Here is a 21,821-nt window from a genome sequence, read left to right on the forward strand (position 1 = left end):
CCTCAACATACGATGGTAATCCGTTCCAAATGGACCATTGTTTGTTGAAACCATCGTATGTTGAGGGATCCGTGCAATGTAAAGCATAGGACAGGGGTCTACAACCTGCAGATCTCCAGATGTTGCAAAACGACAAGACCCAGCATGCCCGGACAGCCGTTGGCTGTCCGGACATGCTGGGAGTTGTCGTTTTGCAACATCTGGAGGTCTGCAGGTTGAAGACCACTGGTATAGGAAGTTGTACTCGCCTGTCCCCGCCGCTCCGGACCTGTCACCGCTGCCCTGGATGTAGCCCTCCATCGCTCTCGCCATGTCCCCGAGGCTGCGGCAAGGCCTCTGCTTCCCCGGCATCCTCGCTCTCAGTCGGTGCCATCACGTCGTTACGCACGCCGCTCCTATTGGATGACGGGATGGCGTGCGCAGCGACTTGATGACGACGATGGAGAGCGCCGACTATGCAGAGGATCCCGAAGAGAACGTGCCGGAGCCCCGAGGACAGGTAAGAGACCCTCACCGGAGCACACGGGGCACCGTAAACGGCTATACGCCGGCAGCTGAAGCAGTCTGCGCTGCTGGATAGCCGTTTATGCGATGGCCCCGACATACAAAAGCATCATATGTTGATGCTGCCTTCAACATGCGATGGCCTCTGAGAGTGATCGTATGCTGAAATGATCGTATGTCGGGCCATCGTAGGTCGGGGGGGGGGTCACTGTATTGCACTACAGTTCACCTTTAATTATGCTTGCATCTGGCATATTTGTCAAGAAGCTAATTTTCTGTACAAGCACTCTCTTTGCACAAAAATTTTTGCAACTCTTTGACACTTCGCCATAGGCTGTCCGTGCATGCTGGGAGTGAGTTGTAGTTTTGCAACAGCTGGAGGCACACTGGTTGGGAAACACTGCTGGGTTCTTTGCATCTGGTGTGTTTTTTTTTTTTTTGGCAGCTGACATCACTCATGTGATATGTCAGCAGAGCATAGCAGAAGAGAACGACTCCGGGTCTACTGAGGGCCGCCCTATTCATATGTATTGAGCATCTACTGTGCATGTTCTAGATATGACTGCATTATAAGAAACTTTACCAGGGAATCTCCATAGGTTTTCTCTTCATAGGGGAATAAATAAGGTACACCCGACAAGCAGGGATTGTATTTACTGTGCTCTAGATAGGACTGCATCACGGGAAACTATACTGGGGCTTGTGCACAGTTTCTGTATACATAGGGTGCACCCAACATGTAGGGGACTGCAACTACTGTACGTGCTCTGAATATGACTGCAATATAGGAAACTATACTGGGGCATCTGCACAGGTTTTCTATACATAGTACCACCCAACATGTAGGGGACTGCAACTACTGTGCATTCTCTGGATATGACTGCAATATAGGAAACTAATACTGGGGCATCTGCACAGGTTTTCTATACATAGGGTACACACAACATGTAGGGGACTGAAACTACTGTACATGCTCTGAATATGACTGCAATATAGGAAACTAATACAGGGGCATCTGCACAGGTTTTCTATACATAGTACCACCCAACATGTAGGGGACTGCAACTACTGTGCATTCTCTGGATATGACTGCAATATAGGAAACTAATACAGGGGCATCTGCACAGGTTTTCTATACATAAGGTGCACCCAACATGTAGGGGACTGCAATTACTGTGCATTCTCTGGATATGACTGCAATATAGGAAACTAATACAGGGGCATCTGCACAGGTTTTCTATACATAGTACCACCCAACATGTAGGGGACTGCAACTACTGTGCATGCTCTGGATATGACTGCAATATAGGAAACTATACAGGGGCATGTGCACAGGTTTTCTATACATAGTACCACCCAACATGTAGGGGACTGCAACTACTGTGCATGCTCTGAAAATGACTGCAATATAGGAAACTATACAGGGGCATGTGCACAGATTTTCTATACATAGGGTTAGGGCTGGGCGGTATACCGGATCATACCGAATACCGAAATTTTTGTGCTGCACGATATGAATTTTTACCATACCTCAATACCGGTTGGACCCCTCCCCCTCGGGAATGAATGAATTATCAACCCAGCGCTGCGCTGTCCCCACATGGGGGAACTAATCATATGTGACCCGCGAGCGCTGTTCTGCCCCCCCCCCACCAAATTAATTATCAGCCCAGCGATGCGCTGTCCCCATTGGGGTAAATACACACATATCACCTGCAAGCGCTGCCCTCCTCGTCGTCCTGTTTGTTTTTGCGGCCGCCGGTGCTGACACTCTATACTGTACGCTGTATCCCTATGCCCGGGCTGCAAAAGATAAACAAAATAAACTTTAACTCCCCTTAACCCATCGGTCTCGACCAGCTTCCTGAGGACGGGAACATCAGAGAGCCGTCAGCCTATCACCGGCCGCAGTGATGTCCCGCCCCTGGCCGGTGATAGGTTGAGCCCACTGTCATGTAAGAAGCCGGCCAGCTTCTTACATGACAGTGTGCTCAGCCTATCACCGGCTGAGGTGGAACATCGCTGCGGCCGGTGATAGGCTGACGGCTCTCCGACGTTCCCATCCCCAGGAAGAGCGTGAGGCCGACGTAGGAACGTGACTTAGAGTTTGATACAGCGTACAGTATAGAGTGTCAGCGCCGGCGACCCGCAACAAACAGGAGGACGAGGAGGGCAGCGCTTGCGGGTGATATGTGAGTATTTACCCCGATGGGGACAGCACATCGCTGGGCTGAAAATTAATTTGTGTGTAGGGGGGGGAGATACCATTATATACCGTGGAACCGCCATAAGTTACAAAAATACCGTGATACACATATTTGGTCATACCGCCCGGCCGTACATAGGGTATACCCAACATGTAGGGGACTGCAACTACTGTGCATGCTTTGGATATGACTTCAATATAGGAAACTATACAGGGGCATCTGCACAGGTTTTCTGTACATAGTACCACCCAACATGTAGGGGACTGCAACTACTGTACATGCTCTGAATATGACTGCAATATAGGAAACTATACAGGGGCATCTGCACAGGTTTTCTGTACATAGGGGGATACATAGGGTACACACAACAAAGGCTTTGTACAGGAGCCCAATAGCTTCACCCTAGGACCTTATTGGGTTTCCGGCCAGGCCCAGGACAAAGTCGAACTGCAGAATCTAAAGCAGTGTTTCCTAACCAGCGTGCCTCCAGCTGTTGCAAAACTACAACTCCCAGCATACCCGAACAACTAACGGCTTTGTACAGGAGCCTCATAGCTTCTCCCTAGAACCTTATAGGGTTTCCGGCCAGGCCTAGGACAAAGTCAAACTGCAGACTCTGAAGCAGTGTTGCCCAACCAGTGTGACTCCAGCTGTTGCAAAACTACAACTCCCAGCATGCCCGGACAGCCAAAGGCTGTCCGGGCATGCTGGGAGTTGTAGTTTTGCAACAGCTGGAGGCACACTATTTGGTAAAAACACTGCCGTAGATTGTTGACCAAAAAAGATTAAATCCTCAGTGATAGTCATTTACCCGATCGGGATGTTTTTATTGTTGTGCTATTCTGTCAGTAAATAAGCTGGTATTGCCCCTTTTTAAGAATTAGAATCCTGTTCTTTGTTCTCTACCCATGTGCATTGTAATGTTGCTCAATTAAATTAATTATATTTAAAAAAAATGTGAATCCCATCATAGAAATTGATAAACCTACCCGGTCATATGTTACTATGTGACGTGTGTCCTCAGCCGCTTTATGACACCACAGCTGACGGCGCTTTTATTGTTTATTTTCCAGGATATACTATGGTGAGAAGATCGGAATCTACTTTGCTTGGCTGGGCTTCTATACAGAAATGTTATTCTTCGCCGCGATTGTTGGTTTCTTTTGCTTCCTGTACGGCTGGATAACAATGGACGATAGCATCAGTAGGTAAGGTTATGTAAATCCGCCTCAAGGCTGGCGGGGCTTTCACTCTAGTGGTAGCATGAGACGGAGTCTACAACCCACGCAAGTGGCTCAGGTAGTGCAGCTCATCCAGGATGGCACATCAATGCGAGCTGTGGCAAGAAGGTTTGCTGTGTCTGTCAGCTTAGTGCCCAGAGCATGGAGGCGCTACCAGGAGACAGGCCAGTACATCAGGAGACGTGGAGGAGGCCGTAGGAGGGCAACAACCCAGCAGCAGGACCGCTAACTCCGCCTTTGTGCCAGGAGGAGCACTGCCAGAGCCCTGCAAAATGACCTCTAGCAGGCCACAAATGTGCATGTGTCCACTCAAACGGTCAGAAACAGTCTCCATGAGAGTGGTATGAGGGCCCGACGTCCACAGGTGGGGGTTGTGCAGGACGTTTGCCATTTTCCAGAGAACACCAAGATTGCCAAATTTGCCGCTGGCGCCCTGTGCTCTTCACAGATGAAAGCAGGTTCACACTGAGCACATGTGACAGACGTGACAGAGTCTGGAGACACCGTGGAGAACGTTCTGCTGCCTGCAACATCCTCCAGCATGACTGGTTTGGCGGTGGGTCAGTAATGGTGTGGGGTGGCATTTCTTTGGGGGGCCGCATAGCCCTCCATGTGCTTGCCAGAGGTAACCTGACTGCCATTAGGTACCGAGATGAGATCCTCAGACCCCTTGTGAGACCATATTCTGGTGCGGTTGGCCCTGGGTTCCTCCTAATACAAGACAATACTAGACCTCATGTGTCTGGAGTGTGTCAGCAGTTCCTACAAGAGGAAGGCATTGATGCTATGGACTGGCCGCCCGTCCCCCTGAATCCGATTGAGCACATCTGAGACTTCTCGCTCCATCCACCACAGACTGTCCAGGAGTTGGCGGATGCTTTAGTCCAGGTCTGGGAGGACATCCCTCAGGAGACCATCCTCCACCTCATCAGGAGCATGCCCAGGCATTGTAGGGAGGTCATACGGGCACATGGAGGCCACACACACTACTGAGCCTCATTGGGACTTGTATTAAGGACATTACATAAAGTTGGATCAGCCTGTAGTGGGGTTTTCCACTGTGATTTTGAGGGTGACTCCATATCCAGACCTCCAGGGGTTGATGATTTCCATTGATAATTTTTGTGTGATTTTGTTGTCAGCTCATTCAACTATGTAAAGAGGAAAGTATTTCATACGATTAGTTCATTCAGATCTAGGATGTGTTATCTTAGTGATCCCTTTATTTTTTTGAGCAGTGTACATTCTTTATAACCGGAGGCTAAATATTTGTGATTATGACAAAGTTGCCGGACATGTTACAAAGGGGAGTTCTGATACATTGTAACAAATCTGCACCTGTGTCCGCGGCACATGATTTTGCTTCTAAGCAGTACCTATAAAAGCTCTCATTAGACTGCAGACATATTGTTCCGTATATTCTTGTCTTTAGATGTGTGGGTCTTTCTTTATTTGTTATACAGTGTTCATGTGTTTGTTTTTTCATTTGCTTTCCTTTATTTTTTTTATACAATGTGTTTTTTATTTTTATTTTATTTATTATACATTGTGTGTTTCTGAGTTCTTTGTGGGTCTCATGGTTTTGTGTTGCTCCTGCAGTAAAGAGATCTGTGATAAGGACATCGGGGGGCAGATCATCATGTGTCCTCTGTGCGACAAACGCTGCGAATTCTGGAGGCTAAACTCCACCTGTCAGCCATCTATGGTGAGAATTACACCATCACCACCAACCTCTGCACTGTATGTTTTGTGATCCCTACCTGCTGTACTGATGAGGCTTCCTGCACCCATCTAGTATGTCATCCCTACTCTCTGTACTGATCATCGTCCCCGGCACCCCTCTAGTGTGTGATCCCTGCCCTCTATACTGATCATCCTCCCCCTCGCCCCTCTAGTGTGATCCCTACCCTCTGTACTGATCATCGTCCCCGGCACCCCTCTAGTGTGTGATCCCTACTCTCTGTACTGATCATCCTCCCTTCCACGACACCCAGTGCTGTGCTGATCCCTGCCTGCTGTGCTGATCCCTGCCTGCTGTGCTGATAATGCTTTCTGCATCCGGGTGCTGTGTGATCCCTGCCCTCTATACTGATCATTCTCCCTGGCACCCCTCTAGTGTGATCCCTGCCCTCTATACTGATCATCCTCCCCCTCACCCCTCTAGTGTGATCCCTGCCCTCTAAACTGATCATCCTCCCCCTCACCCCTCTAGTGTGATCCCTGCCCTCTATACTGATCATCCTCACCCCTCTAGTGTGATCCCTGCCCTCTATACTGATCATCCTCCCCCTCACCCCTCTAGTGTGATCCCTGCCCTCTATACTGATCATCCTCCCCCTCACCCCTCTAGTGTGATCCCTGCCCTCTAAACTGATCATCCTCCCCCTCACCCCTCTAGTGTGATCCCTGCCCTCTATACTGATCATCCTCACCCCTCTAGTGTGATCCCTGCCCTCTATACTGATCATCCTCCCCCTCACCCCTCTAGTGTGGGATCCCTGCCCTCTATACTGATCATCCTCCCCCTCACCCCTCTAGTGTGTTCCCTGCCCTCTATACTGATCATCCTCCCCCTCACCCCTCTAGTGTGATCCCTGCCCTCTATACTGATCATCCTCACCCCTCTAGTGTGATCCCTGCCCTCTATACTGATCATCCTCCCCCTCACCCCTCTAGTGTGGGATCCCTGCCCTCTATACTGATCATCCTCCCCCTCACCCCTCTAGTGTGTTCCCTGCCCTCTATACTGATCATCCTCCCCCTCACCCCTCTAGTGTGATCCCTACCCTCTATACTGATCATCCTCCCCCTCACCCCTCTAGTGTGATCCCTGCCCTCTATACTGATCATCCTCCCCCTCACCCCTCTAGTGTGATCCCTGCCCTCTATACTGATCATCCTCCCCCTCACCCCTCTAGTGTGATCCCTGCCCTCTATACTGATCATCCTCCCCCTCACTCCTCTAGTGTGATCCCTGCCCTCTATACTGATCATCCTCCCCCTCACCCCTCTAGTGTGTTCCCTGCCCTCTATACTGATCATCCTCCCCCTCACCCCTCTAGTGTGATCCCTGCCCTCTATACTGATCATCCTCCCCCTCACCCCTCTAGTGTGTTCCCTGCCCTCTATACTGATCATCCTCCCCGGCACCCCTCTTGTGTGATCCCTGCCCTCTATACTGATCATCCTCCCCCTCACCCCTCTAGTGTGTTCCCTGCCCTCTATACTGATCATCCTCCCCCTCACCCCTCTAGTGTGTTCCCTGCCCTCTATACTGATCATCCTCCCCCTCACCCCTCTAGTGTGATCCCTGCCCTCTATACTGATCATCCTCCCCCTCACCCCTCTAGTGTGTGATCCCTGCCCTCTATACTGATCATCCTCCCCCTCACCCCTCTAGTGTGTGATCCCTACCCTCTATACTGATCATCCTCCCCCTCACACCTCTAGTGTGATCCCTGCCCTCTATACTGATCATCCTCCCCCTCACCCCTCTAGTGTGTGATCCCTGCCCTCTATACTGATCATCCTCCCCCTCACCCCTCTAGTGTGATCCCTACCCTCTATACTGATCATCCTCCCCCTCACACCTCTAGTGTGATCCCTGCCCTCTATACTGATCATCCTCCCCCTCACACCTCTAGTGTGTTCCCTGCCCTCTATACTGATCATCCTCCCCGGCACCCCTCTAGTGTGATCCCTGCCCTCTATACTGATCATCCTCCCCCTCACCCCTCTAGTGTGATCCCTGCCCTCTATACTGATCATCCTCCCCCTCACACCTCTAGTGTGATCCCTGCCCTCTATACTGATCATCCTCCCCCTCACACCTCTAGTGTGATCCCTGCCCTCTATACTGATCATCCTCCCCGGCACCCCTCTAGTGTGATCCCTGCCCTCTATACTGATCATCCTCCCCCTCACCCCTCTAGTGTGATCCCTGCCCTCTATACTGATCATCCTCCCCCTCACCCCTCTAGTGTGATCCCTGCCCTCTATACTGATCATCCTCCCCCTCACCCCTCTAGTGTGATCCCTGCCCTCTATACTGATCATCCTCACCCCTCTAGTGTGATCCCTGCCCTCTATACTGATCATCCTCCCCGGTACCCCTCTAGTGTGTGATCCCTGCCCTCTATACTGATCATCCTCCCCCTCACCCCTCTAGTGTGATCCCTGCCCTCTATACTGATCATCCTCCTTACCCTGTTACTCAGTGTTTTAAGATCCTAACCCACTGTACTGATCTTTCCCCTCAAGCTATGCGATCCCTACCCTCTATACTGATCCTCTCCTTTTCTCTGCAGTATTCACACTTGTTTGACAATGTGGCGACCCTCTTCTTTGCCATCTTCATGGGAATATGGGGTAAGTGTCCAGATGTCGTTTTCTCTACAAACAAAATGTATAAATGTGTAATGGAATTATTACCATGTCATGATATATATATTATAATGTATCTTTCTCTTTGTTGAGATATTTATTCAGATGACATTTGAAAATTTTTGTATCTTATAAAAGCTGGTGCCCAGCTCTCTGATTCACATTACACCCTCTACAGTATGCTGGGAGTTGAAGTTTTGCAACCTCTGGAGGGCCACAGTTTGAGACCACTGCTATAGAGTCTTCACCTTCCTCTCTGGAGGTTTTGCAGGGGGTTGACCGCTGTGGTAGGGGACTCACCCGTTCTCCTCTTTGCAGTGACCCTATTCCTGGAGTTCTGGAAGCGCAGGCAGGCGCAGCTCAAGTACGAGTGGGACCTGGTTGATTTTGAGGAAGAACAACAACAACTTCAGCTGAGACCCGAATATGAGGCAAAGTGCACAAAGAAAAAGAAAAATCCGGTGACTCAGGTACATATTAAGGCCGTATGGATTAGGTGGAGCTGTGACTGTTATCAGTGCTGGTCAGCTGAAAACCTTGTGTGTTGTATATTTATTTTTCTTCGCCTTATTCACATATTGGTTGTCACCAGAAATTTAAAGTGTGACTAAAATGTAGTTGCAGCGGGAGGACATTAAAGCTTATCCTGATTATGTACATATAATTTTGTGTCTAGCACCTATATTTTTTTCACAAATACCTTCTTTCTATTGCTCACTTGGTTTGTCGTTCTGTGCTTCCGAGGGTGCATGTCCTTACTCTGCATGATTACTCCTTCCTGAGTGCTGGGTCTATTCATCCACACACTGGATTATGCTCTGTAACCCCCTCCTTTCTGCTGCAGTCTGATAGGACAGGAGTGAGCACTTTTTTTTTTTATTTTTATTTTTTTTAAATGAACTGGTGCCAGAAAGTTAAACAGATTTGTAAATTACTTCTATTAAAAAATCTTAATCCTTTTTAGTATTTTTTTACCAGCTGTATGCTACAGAGGAAATTCTTTTCTTTTTGAATTTCTTTTTTTGTCTTGTCCACAGTCCTCTCTGCTGACACCTCTGTCCAGAGCAGCATAAGTTTGCTATGGGGATTTTCTCTTGCTCTGGACAGTTCCTGATTCAGGCATCAGGTGTCAGCAGAGAGCACTGTGGACAAGACAAAAAAGAAATTCAAAAAGAAAAGTATTTCCTCTGTAGCATTCAGCTGCTAAAAAGTACTGGAAGGATTAATATTTTTTAGCAGAAGTAATTTACAAATCTGTTTAACTCTCTGGCACCATTTAAAAAAATAAAAAAAAGTTTTCCACCGGAGTGACCATTTAAAAGACTTTGTCCATGTTTGGGCTTCAACTGGGACAAAGGATGACGCTGCAGCTGGACACGATTATATTCTGGATGATATGGGGACCCCTAGTGGTCATAATTTCTAGAAAAAGGAAATAACATTTTATTATGAAGTAAATCAGAAAGGTTACTGTTTTGCCAAAAAGTACAACATATGAAAGTTTTTTTTTAATCTAACAGTGCTCATTTAAATCTCTATAGCCCACTGCTAAAGCAAGCAGTCTCCCGAATTGCTGGAAGTCCTATAGACATGCATGAGGCTTCCAACAATTCCATGGACCACTTGTTTTAGCAGAGGGCAACATAGTTTCTGTGAGTGTTTAACATGTATCCTGCCGCTGCAACTACGTTTTAGTTAGACTTTAAAGGCTGAATAATGACTGTACAATAACCAGGGAGTGAATGTTACATTACGTGATACAATTATTATTGATACCTTGAATCCGGCATTAATGGGTGTTGGAGCCGAATTAGATGTTATGGTTGTAAGTAGAGATGAGCGAACTTACGGTAAATTCGATTCGTCACAAACTTCTCCGCTCGGCAGTTGATGACTTTTCCTGCGTAAATTAGTTCAGCTTTCCTGTGCTCCGGTGGGCTGGAAAAGGTGGATACATTCCTAGGAAAGAGTCTCCTAGGACTGTCTCCACCTTTTCCAGCCCACGGGAGCACCTGAAAGCTGAACTAATTTATGCAGGAAAAGTCATCAACTGCCGAGCCGAGAAGTTCGTGATGAATCGAATTTACTGTAAGTTCGCTCATCTGTAGTTGTAAGTATATTAAAAGGGGTACTCCGCTGCTCAGCGTTTGGAACAAACTGTTCCGAATGCTGGAGCCGGCGCCGGAAGCTTGTGACATCATAATCCCGCCCCTCATGACATCACGCCCCGCCCCCTCAATGCAAGTCTATGGGAGGGGGCGTGACAGTCGTCACGCCCCCTCCCATAGACTTGCATTGAGGGGGCGAGGTGTGACTGCATGAGGGGGCGGGGCTATGAGGACACGAGCTCCCGGTTCCAGCATTCGGACCAGTTTGTTCCAAATGCTGAGAAGCGGAGTACCCCTTTAAATTTACTTGCAAGGCTGGAAAACCTCCAGGGAGAAGGATAAAATCTCCTGCTTACATTTGGGGCCTCACAATTTGGTTCTCTGCTAGTTCTGGGTTATCAGATGCCGGCTTCAAGGGATTTCTTTGTATACCTTGCATTGAACATAATTTCTTCACATTGTGCATTATGTATGTATCGGTATAAATGAGCCCCCATCTCCTCCATCCCTGTGTATATACTGGATGATGTCCCCTCCCAAAACCAGTCCCCTGGGGTTTTTGTTCAGTAAAGAAGCACTCTGGGATTTTATTCTTTTTTGCTCATAAATTGTAGTATACAGAAAGAGCTGGAGGGGAGGTGTATAACCAATTTATATCCTGATCCCATAGAGATAGCAGCAGTATACAGATAGAGCTGGAGGAGAGGTGTATAATTACTATTTCTCCTGATCCCATAGAGATAGAGCTGGAGGAGAGGTGTATACCTACTATATATCCTGATCCTATAGCGATAGCAGCAGTATACAGATAGAGCTGGAGGAGAGGTGTATACCTACTATATATCCTGATCCTATAGCGATAGCAGCAGTATACAGATAGAGCTGGAGGAGAGGTGTATAACTACTATATATCCTGATCCCATAGAGATAGCAGCAGTATACAGATAGAGCTGGAGGAGAGGTGTATAACTACTATATATCCTGATCCTATAGAGATAGTAGCAGTATACAGATAGAGCTGGAGAGGAGGGGTCTGGGAGCTTGTCTAAATAAAAATAAAACCGATATATTGCTTTAGGACTAGTAAGTGAGTGTGCATGGTATAAACAAGAAATAAACCAGAGCGCTTCTTTAACAGTGATCTCCTTCCCCCGGAGAAGTCTCTGAACATTATAATCCCTTTAATAATTAACATCTTATTTTTATTTTCAGCATTTATTAGATGTGTCCTGAGGACAATGTGATGTCTTATCTGCAGATCCTGGGACGTTCCATCACAATATTTAATGTCGCCTATTTTAACCTTATTAACCATTTATTGTTTTATCTTGTTCACCTTATGGAGGCAGCCGTTTTGTGTTCAGAACTATATTGGGTGCTGTTCCGAAATAAATTACAACGGGTATTATGTAACATGACCCACTAAGAATCCAAAATGTATTATCTCCCCTCCCTCTTAACTTAAATTTTAGTAAAAAATTACATTCATGTATTCCTCTGTTTTTAACTATATTTGGGAAAGCTGGGTTGCAAACTCTTCAGTAAGTGTGGTGGTTACTATATGGCAGTGTTTTCCAACCAGTGTGCCTTCAGCTGTTGCAAAACTAAAACTCCCAGCATGCCTGAACAGCCAAAGACTTTGTACAGGAGCCCCATAGCTTCACCCCAGGACCTTATTGGGCTTAAGGCCAGGCCTAGAACAAAGTCATACTGTAGAATGTAAAGCAGTGTTACCCAATCAGTGTGCCTCCAGCTGTTGCAAAACTACAACTCCCAGCATGCCTGAACAGCCAAATGCTTTGTACAGGAGCCCCATAGCTTCATCCTAGGACCTTATTGGGCTATCTGCCAGGCCTAGGACTAAGTCAAACAGCAGTATCTAAAGCAGTGTTTCCCAACCGTTGTGCCTCCAGCTGTTGCAGTGTGCCCCATAGCTTCACCCTACGACCTTATTGGGCTCCCAGCCAGGCCTAGGACAAACTCACTGCAGAATCTAGCTCCAGCTGGGACTTGTAGTTTTGCATCAGCTGGAGGCACACTGGTTGGGAAACACAGCCATGAAATTCATGCACTGCTTTCCAAGTGGTTGGATAAAGCTGGGTGACAATATTGTAACTATCAAGCAGTACTGTTTCAACCCAGCTTTCCCAGAAATAGACATAACTAAAGTAGTTAAGACTACCCCAGAATCTTAAAAAAACGAAACGGCTGCCTCTATTCCGTGCTGGAAATGTGTGTTTTGTGATATTGCCGGTGATCCGTGGCGATCCGCGTTCTGATCCCTTGTTCTGGTTTGTTACACATTCAGCCTTTCTACATTTGTAGGAAATAGAACTGGTAATAAAGCGAAGTCCCGTAAACCTCCTGGGAAAACTGTTCTTGTGCTGGATGTCCGTTGTGTTCTGGGTAAGAGGGAGGCGCCAAAGATCTCAGCCTCTCGAAAAGCCGTCACTAACCAAAATTAACTTTGTATCCCTGTATTTTGGGTTCTTTGTTGGTTGTTGTTTTTGTCTTTTTGCTGCAAACACAATGGTGTGCTGGTCTGGTGTTCACACCGGGTGATGTGCGTGAAGGCAGAGGCAGAGATAATAATAAGTTATCTCTGTGGCTAAACTACTACAACCCCCAGTACACCCAGACAGCTGCAGGCTGTCAGGGCATGCTGGGAATTGTGGTGTTTGCAACAGGAGACTTGCAGATTTAAAAAAAATTATGCATTAAAGGGGTATTCCAGGCCAAAACTTTTTTTTATATATCAACTGGCTCCAGAAAGTTAAACAGATTTGTAAATTACTTCTATTAAAAAATCTTAATCCTTCCAATAGTTATTAGCTTCTGAAGTTGAATTGTTATTTTCTGTCTAACTGCTCAATGAAGACTCACGTCCCGACGTGACAACATCATTGAGCAGTTAGACAGAAAACTTCAGAAGCGAATAACTATTGGAAGGATTAAGATTTTTTAATTGAAGTAATTTACAAATCTGTTTAACTTTCCTGAGCCAGTTGAGGTAGATAGATATAGATATAGATATAGATATAGATATAGATATAGATATAGATATAGATATAGATATATATATATATATATATATATATATATATATATATATATATATATATATATATATATTATAGTGTTTTCGCCTGGAATACCCCTTTAAAAGATATAATCTAGTGACGTTCTGCACAAATAAGAGATAAGTAGCCGCCAACATACATACCAGGCGCCGCTTATCTCCAGTAAATAATCTTTCCTCCTAGGTATTCATGTATCTCCTGTTTAGATTTGTTCCCTAAAATACTGATATCATTGGTTTAAAGCAGTGTTTCCCAAATGGTGTGCCTCCAGCTATTGCAAAACAACAATTTCCAGCATGCCCGTACAGCCGAAGGCTGTCCGAGCATGCTGGGAGTTGTAGTTTTTGCAACAGCTGGAGGCACACTGGTTGGGAAACACTGTTGTAATAGGAGATTTATTGGTTTGTTTGTCCTGGATGGATTGAATATGCTAATAGATCCTTTATTAGGAATGTCCCGATACTGGTATCGATATAAGCGCCAGTACTATTGTTCAAATGTCCCTGATCCCAGTCCTATACCTGCAGGCCATAACTGACTGCCTAACTACCGGGGGCTTCTACCTAATAGGGGGGTTTCCCTACCTAACTATCTACTAGGGGCTTCTACCTAATAGGGGTGACTCCCTTCCTTACTACTGGGGGTTTCTACCTAAGGGTACGTTCAGACGAGCGGATTTACAGCGTATTTTAAGCTGCAGATCCGCTGCTGAAGGAGCACTGTATGGTGCCTTTACATGTGTCTGCTCAGAGTGGCAATACGCCCGCTACGTGCAGACACGCTGAAGCTCCCCCTGCTCAATGAGCTAGGCCGAGAGCTGCTGCGATGTGTGAGTATACTGCGCATGCGCGCGGCGACTCGCACATCGCAGTGTGTCTGCTCATAGTGGCGTGTTGCCGCTCCGAGCAGGCACATGTAAAGGCAACCTATAGAGGTCCTTCAGCGGTGGATCCGCAGCAAAATACGCACGGAAAATCCGCTCATCTGAACTTACCCTAATAGGTATACGTTCTCAGTAGGTAGAAAATCCCCCCTAATAAGTGGATTCCCTACCTATCTAACTACTGGGGGCTTCTACCTAATAGGGGTGAATTCCCTACCCACCTACCTATCAGTTATTGGCAATGGCTGGGAGTATTGGTGCTCGTACTCAAAGTAAAAAAAAAAAAAAAAAGTACTTAAAAATGGTACCGGGACATCCCTACTGTATGAATATATATTCCATGAATGTTTTCATGTAGAACAGACATGGCCAATCAATCCTGCAGGGAGTGAGTCTGAACAGAGTCTATTACTAGGCAAGAGCAATAGATACTCAGCTCGATTAGTAGAGAAATCTGGAGTAAACTAAGATTAGGTTTAGCCTGTCTCTATATTTAGTGGGTGGTATCTGAGCTGACTAGGCCTCAGACCCGGGAGCAGGATGGTCTCTCTCAGACCCGGGAGCAGGATGGTCTCTCTCGGACCCGGGAGCAGGGTGGTCTCTCTCGGACCCGGGAGGTCTCTCTCGGACCCGGGAGCAGGGTGGTCTCTCTCGGACCCGGGAGCAGGGTGGTCTCTCTCGGACCCGGGAGCAGGGTGGTCTCTCTCGGACCCGGGAGCAGGGTGGTCTCTCTGGGACCCGGGAGCAGGGTGGTCTCTCTGCCCCCTTCGCCTCCGCACATCACTCGCCGACATCTTATGTTCTCCTTATTTTTGGTGTGTGCTTCTTTACTCGATGGTGAATCCTGGCCTTGCTTGCTTTGACTGTTTCAGGAGATGGAGCCTTACTTGCCCTTAACTAGCAAGGCGGCCCGGTTCTGCCTTTCTGGAACCACAGTGCTATTCTGGGTGAGCATCTTTATATCTCTAATATTTCCTTAACATCTTGTCTGTGGTGCATTGTGTTTTTTATTTTTTTATATCTCCTCCTGTGTGTTCTGCTTCCTCACGCTTCTTTTTTTCCTAAATTCACAATTTTATAACATTATCAGCCGATTGTAGATTTGTTTTGGTGACCCAGTTTGTTGTAGAGACCCGTGTGCAGCTGGTGTTCCCAAATTTGAGGCTCTCCAGCTGTTGAAGACCATCTAAAAAAACAGAAGAGACTATAAAACTAAAGAGATTATAAAATCAGATTTTCTGCATCATTTAGGGATGTTGGTAAACCCCATAATTGGTTGCATAAGCCAACCACTGTAGTTACAGCACTCCTTCTGGAGCTGTTATGACCCCATAGTGCCCCCACAGCTATATCCATGCCCAGTTAGTGCCACCACAGTGCATTGTGGTTACAAGATGGTGATTGCCCACTTACTATTTTCTCCTTTTTGCATAAATGCTACTGTACTTTCTGTAAACACTTACTGAATACAATGCGACCAGTTAAGCTGGATGTAGATTTCAGACCAAATGTTGGGAGAGTTGGGAGGCCGCCATTCACACTAAATCAGTAGTCGCCAAGCTGTGGCACTCCAGCTGTTGAAAAACTACGACTCCCAGCATGCCCTGACATCCGCTGGCTGTCCGGGTATTCTGGGAGTTGTAGTTTTGCAACCCCCACCACTGCTCCCCTTTACTAGTCAGAAGCTACAAGTGTCTGCCTTTATGACAAGACTGAAGAAATTTAAAATTTAAAGCATAACCTTTAATTAAAAAATAAATAACCTAATAAAAATAAACAAATAATGAAGAAAAAAATTATATATGCATATCATTCAAATATAAACACAAAGTCTAAAATAAATTTTAAAAAAACAAACAAAATAAATAATGAAAAAAGTATACATGTATACCATTCAAATATAGATAAACATAAGGGTTAAATAAAAAATGAATAAATAAATAATGAAAATTAATAACTAAAATAAGAATATATGCATACTATTCAAATATACAGTAGATAAAAATAAGGGCTAAAATAAATAAAAAATAAATAGCCAAATAAATAAAATAAATAATTTGAATCGGAAAAAATAAAATAAATAAATAAAAAAATATATATATTTTAAAAATGTAAATACCGTATTCATACCATTCAAATAAAATGAACACAAGGGCTAAAACCACAGATTTTGTTGAATACAAGCCGGGGGTACAATACATATAAATGCCGGTTATTGACCCCTAGTTAGCATTATGGCTCAGACAGATGTATTTCCAACATATTCACAGAATTATCCTGACGTGTTTCTCATCCCCCAATAAATTAGAAGATATCACGGTAAAATAATATAAAGAAAGACCATGCCGCATCTGTGTTGTGGATACCAGGATTGGACCACTCACTCCATACATCCACTCTCCATGGTACATTAGGGCCTGTCTATCTGATCCGCAGAGCTTCCCATCATCTACTTTGGGGGTCCTGAGTGAGTGGTCTAATCCTGGACAGTTGTTTCTTTATATTATTTTACCAAGATATTTTATAATTTGTGTTCTTTTTTTGATGTCTAATGTCCCCTGATGAACCCATATTTCTTTCATTTTGGGGAGAAGACATGTTGGGACTGTTGTGTGGATATGACATGAATATATTTGTCGGGGCTAAAATGCTAACTAGGGAGTCAATAACCGGCATTTATCTGTATTATACCCCTGGCCTATAGTCTACAATATCTCTGGTTGAGTATTTTTTATCTTGTGTTTTTCTTCTGCTTCTTTGTCCTGCACAATAAGGTGCACGCTGCATACTCGAACGTCTGCAGCCTGCTCTGATTTCTGTGCCAATTTTCTTGATAGTCAGTGACTAGGAATGAGGAGTTTCCATGTTGTTTCTCCTGGGTCCCAAAACATCCTGGTGTGGGATGCGGTGCTGGGATGATGATCTTTGCTATGTATTGGAGTGAGCTTGGACAATAACCGCATAACACGAAAATGATCTGTGCTGTATTCCTTATTATTCCTCTGTATATCTAATAGTCACTCATTTGTAACAATGTATTTCATATCCATCTACTTCATGTCTGTCTAATCTGTCTCTCTCTCTCTGTCTCTGTCTGTCTCTCTGTGTATGCATCTCTCTGTGTCTGTCTGTCTCTCTGTTTAAAGCTGGTTATACATTTTGGCAGCTGGAGGTTTCTCTTCAGATCCACACATGCTTATGCATGTATTTTAGAAGGGGAGAGCGGGATAGGCTGCTGCCAGATCCCCTTTGTGGCCGCCTATCACCCTGAGAACAAAAGGATCATGAATGTTAAAACGAACATGCCAACCCTTCTTTTTCCCTGAAATTACATGGTAGAAATCCATAAGATTAGTCAACATTTATCTGTGTATGGCAGTCTCCACTCCCATCTATCCATCCGTCTCCCCTCCCATCTGTCCGTCCGTCTCCCCTCCCATCTGTCCGTCCGTCTCCCCTCCCGTCTGTCCGTCCGTCTCCCCTCCCGTCTGTCCGTCCGTCTCCCCTCCCGTCTGTCCGTCCGTCTCCCCTCCCGTCTGTCCGTCCGTCTCCCCTCCCGTCTGTCCGTCCGTCTCCCCTCCCGTCTGTCCGTCCGTCTCCCCTCCCGTCTGTCCGTCCGTCTCCCCTCCCGTCTGTCCGTCCGTCTCCCCTCCCGTCTGTCCGTCCGTCTCCCCTCCCGTCTGTCCGTCCGTCTCCCCTCCCGTCTGTCCGTCCGTCTCCACTCCCGTCTGTCCGTCCGTCTCCACTCCCGTCTGTCCGTCCGTCTCCACTCCCGTCTGTCCGTCCGTCTCCACTCCCGTCTGTCCGTCCGTCTCCACTCCCGTCTGTCCGTCCGTCTCCACTCCCGTCTGTCCGTCCGTCTCCACTCCCGTCTGTCCGTCCGTCTCCACTCCCGTCTGTCCGTCCGTCTCCACTCCCGTCTGTCCGTCCGTCTCCACTCCCGTCCGTCCGTCTCCACTCCCGTCCGTCCGTCTCCACTCCCGTCCGTCCGTCTCCACCTCCCGTCCGTCCGTCTCCACCTCCCGTCCGTCCGTCTCCACCTCCCGTCCGTCCGTCTCCACCTCCCGTCCGTCCGTCTCCACCTCCCGTCCGTCCGTCTCCACTCCCGTCCGTCCGTCTCCCCCTCCCGTCCGTCCGTCTCCCCCTCCCGTCCGTCCGTCTCCCCCTCCCGTCCGTCCGTCTCCCCCTCCCGTCCGTCCGTCTCCCCCTCCCGTCCGTCCGTCTCCCCCTCCCGTCCGTCCGTCCGTCTCCCCCTCCCGTCCGTCCGTCCGTCTCCCCCTCCCGTCCGTCCGTCCGTCCGTCTCCCCCTCCCGTCCGTCCGTCCGTCTCCCCCTCCCGTCCGTCCGTCCGTCTCCCCCTCCCGTCCGTCCGTCTCCCCCTCCCGTCCGTCCGTCCGTCTCCCCCTCCCGTCCGTCCGTCTCCCCCTCCCGTCCGTCCGTCCGTCTCCCCCTCCCGTCCGTCCGTCCGTCTCCCCCTCCCGTCCGTCCGTCCGTCTCCCCCTCCCGTCCGTCCGTCCGTCTCCCCCTCCCGTCCGTCCGTCCGTCTCCCCCTCCCGTCCGTCCGTCTCCCCCTCCCGTCCGTCCGTCTCCCCCTCCCGTCCGTCCGTCTCCCCCTCCCGTCTGTCTGTCTGTCCGTCCGTCTCCCCCTCCAGTCTGTCTGTCTGTCCGTCCGTCTCCCCCTCCCGTCTGTCTGTCTGTCCGTCCGTCTCCCCCTCCCGTCTGTCTGTCTGTCCGTCCGTCTCCCCCTCCCGTCCGTCCGTCTCCCCCTCCCGTCTGTCTGTCTGTCCGTCCGTCTCCCCCTCCCGTCTGTCTGTCCGTCCGTCTCCCCCTCCCGTCTGTCTGTCCGTCCGTCTCCCCCTCCCGTCTGTCTGTCCGTCCGTCTCCCCCTCCCGTCTGTCTGTCCGTCCGTCTCCCCCTCCCGTCTGTCTGTCCGTCCGTCTCCCCCTCCCGTCTGTCCGTCCGTCTCCCCCTCCCGTCTGTCCGTCCGCCTCCCCCTCCCGTCTGTCTGTCCGTCCGCCTCCCCCTCCCGTCTGTCTGTCCGTCCGCCTCCCCCTCCCGTCTGTCCGTCCGTCCGTCTCCCCCTCCCGTCTGTCTGTCCGTCCGTCTCCCCCTCCCGTCTGTCTGTCCGTCCGTCTCCCCCTCCCGTCTGTCTGTCCGTCCGTCTCCCCCTCCCGTCTGTCCGTCCGTCTCCCCCTCCCGTCTGTCCGTCCGTCTCCCCCTCCCGTCTGTCCGTCCGTCTCCCCCTCCCGTCTGTCCGTCCGTCTCCCCCTCCCGTCTGTCCGTCCGTCTCCCCCTCCCGTCTGTCCGTCCGTCTCCCCCTCCCGTCTGTCCGTCCGTCTCCCCCTCCCGTCTGTCCGTCCCCCCCTCCCGTCTGTCCGTCCGTCCGTCCCCCCCTCCCGTCTGTCCGTCCGTCCGTCTCCCCCTCCCGTCTGTCCGTCCGTCCGTCTCCCCCTCCCGTCTGTCCGTCCCCCCCTCCCGTCTGTCCGTCCCCCCCTCCCGTCTGTCCGTCCGTCCGTCTCCCCCTCCCGTCTGTCCGTCCGTCCGTCTCCCCCTCCCGTCCGTCCGTCTCCCCCTCCCGTCTGTCCGTCCGTCCGTCTCCCCCTCCCGTCTGTCCGTCCGTCCGTCTCCCCCTCCCGTCTGTCTGTCCGTCAGTCTCCCCCTCCCGTCTGTCTGTCCGTCAGTCTCCCCCTCCCGTCTGTCTGTCCGTCCGTCTCCCCCTCCCGTCTGTCTGTCTGTCCGTCCGTCTCCCCCTCCCGTCTGTCTGTCTGTCCGTCCGTCTCCCCCTCCCGTCTGTCTGTCCGTCCGTCTCCCCCTCCCGTCTGTCTGTCCGTCCCCCTCCCCCTCCCGTCTGTCCGTCCCCCTCCCCCTCCCGTCTGTCTGTCCGTCCGTCCCCCTCCCCCTCCCGTCTGTCCGTCCGTCCCCCTCCCCCTCCCGTCTGTCCGTCCGTCCCCCTCCCCCTCCCGTCTGTCCGTCCGCCCCCCTCCCCCTCCCGTCTGTCCGTCCGCCCCCCTCCCCCTCCCGTCTGTCCGTCCGCCCCCCTCCCCCTCCCGTCTGTCCGTCCGCCCGCCTCCCCCTCCCGTCTGTCCGTCCGCCCGCCTCCCCCTCCCGTCCGTCCGTCCGTCCGCCTCCCCCTCCGTCCGTCTCCCCCTCCCGTCTGTCCGTCCGTCTCCCCCTCCCGTCTGTCCGTCCGTCCGTCTCCCCCTCCCGTCTGTCTGTCCGTCCGTCTCCCCCTCCCGTCTGTCTGTCTGTCCGTCCGTCTCCCCCTCCCGTCTGTCTGTCTGTCCGTCCGTCTCCCCCTTCTGTCTGTCTGTCTGTCCGTCCGTCTCCCCCTTCTGTCTGTCTGTCCGTCTCCCCCTTCTTTCTGTCTGTCCGTCCGTCTCCCCCTCCCGTCTGTCTGTCTGTCTGTCCGTCCGTCTCCCCCTCCCTCCCGTCTGTCTGTCCGTCCGTCTCCCCCTCCCGTCTGTCTGTCTGTCCGTCCGTCTCCCCCTCCCTCCCGTCTGTCTGTCTGTCCGTCCGTCTCCCCCTCCCTCCCGTCTGTCTGTCTGTCCCTCCGCCTCCCCCTCCCTCCCGTCTGTCTGTCTGTCCCTCCGCCTCCCCCTCCCTCCCGTCTGTCTGTCTGTCCCTCCGCCTCCCCCTCCCTCCCGTCTGTCTGTCTGTCCCTCCGCCTCCCCCTCCCTCCCGTCTGTCTGTCTGTCCCTCCGTCTCCCCCTCCCTCCCGTCTGTCTGTCTGTCCGTCCGTCTCCCCCTCCCTCCCGTCTGTCTGTCTGTCCGTCCGTCTCCCCCTCCCTCCCGTCTGTCTGTCCCTCCGCCTCCCCCTCCCTCCCGTCTGTCTGTCTGTCCGTCCGCCTCCCCCTCCCTCCCGTCTGTCTGTCTGTCCGTCCGCCTCCCCCTCCCTCCCGTCTGTCTGTCTGTCCGTCCGCCTCCCCCTCCCTCCCGTCTGTCTGTCTGTCCGTCCGCCTCCCCCTCCCTCCCGTCTGTCTGTCTGTCCGTCCGCCTCCCATCTATCCAGTGTAGAAGTATTCTCTCCCCTTTCAGTCCATATGACCCAGGACTGACCACAACCTCTCTGGTTTTATCACAGTATATAACAGTCCTGTGCAGTAACATTACTACATGTTATTTGCTTCTACATTCAGTCCATTTAGGTGGAATGTACTTATTTACAAGTTGTCCTATGGACATAAAATATCCACTTTCCCCACATCCTTATATAATTCTCAATAAAGTTTCGAAAATAATTGTCCCTTTAATTGCACTACACACAGTACGGGCCTATTCACAGTACGGAATCTTCGCCCGGATATACTCCTGGCAAAGATTCCATCTATAGCAGGCACTGACCGCTCGAAAATTCAGTCTCCACGGACGACTATGCATTTCCGAGCGGATTCCGGTGCCTGGGATTCGTAATTTCTG

At 49.8% G+C, this 21,821-nt stretch overlaps 1 protein-coding gene across 7 annotated transcripts in view; it reads left to right on the forward strand.

The window, feature by feature from the left end:
* The window catches only part of ANO5 (anoctamin 5), a 113,801-nt gene that overhangs the window by 81,390 nt on the left and 10,590 nt on the right, over positions 1–21,821 (forward strand). For all 7 annotated transcript variants that reach the window (XM_056527796.1, XM_056527798.1, XM_056527799.1 and 4 more), the window contains 5 exons: positions 3,785–3,919; positions 5,552–5,657; positions 8,260–8,320; positions 8,654–8,805; positions 15,279–15,353. In XM_056527796.1, the coding sequence (XP_056383771.1) occupies positions 3,785–3,919; positions 5,552–5,657; positions 8,260–8,320; positions 8,654–8,805; positions 15,279–15,353 (529 nt within the window). The remainder of the gene's footprint in view (positions 1–3,784; positions 3,920–5,551; positions 5,658–8,259; positions 8,321–8,653; positions 8,806–15,278; positions 15,354–21,821) is intronic.

This window comes from Hyla sarda, chromosome 6 (genome assembly GCF_029499605.1).
Source record: "Hyla sarda isolate aHylSar1 chromosome 6, aHylSar1.hap1, whole genome shotgun sequence".
Lineage (NCBI taxonomy): Eukaryota > Metazoa > Chordata > Amphibia > Anura > Hylidae > Hyla > Hyla sarda.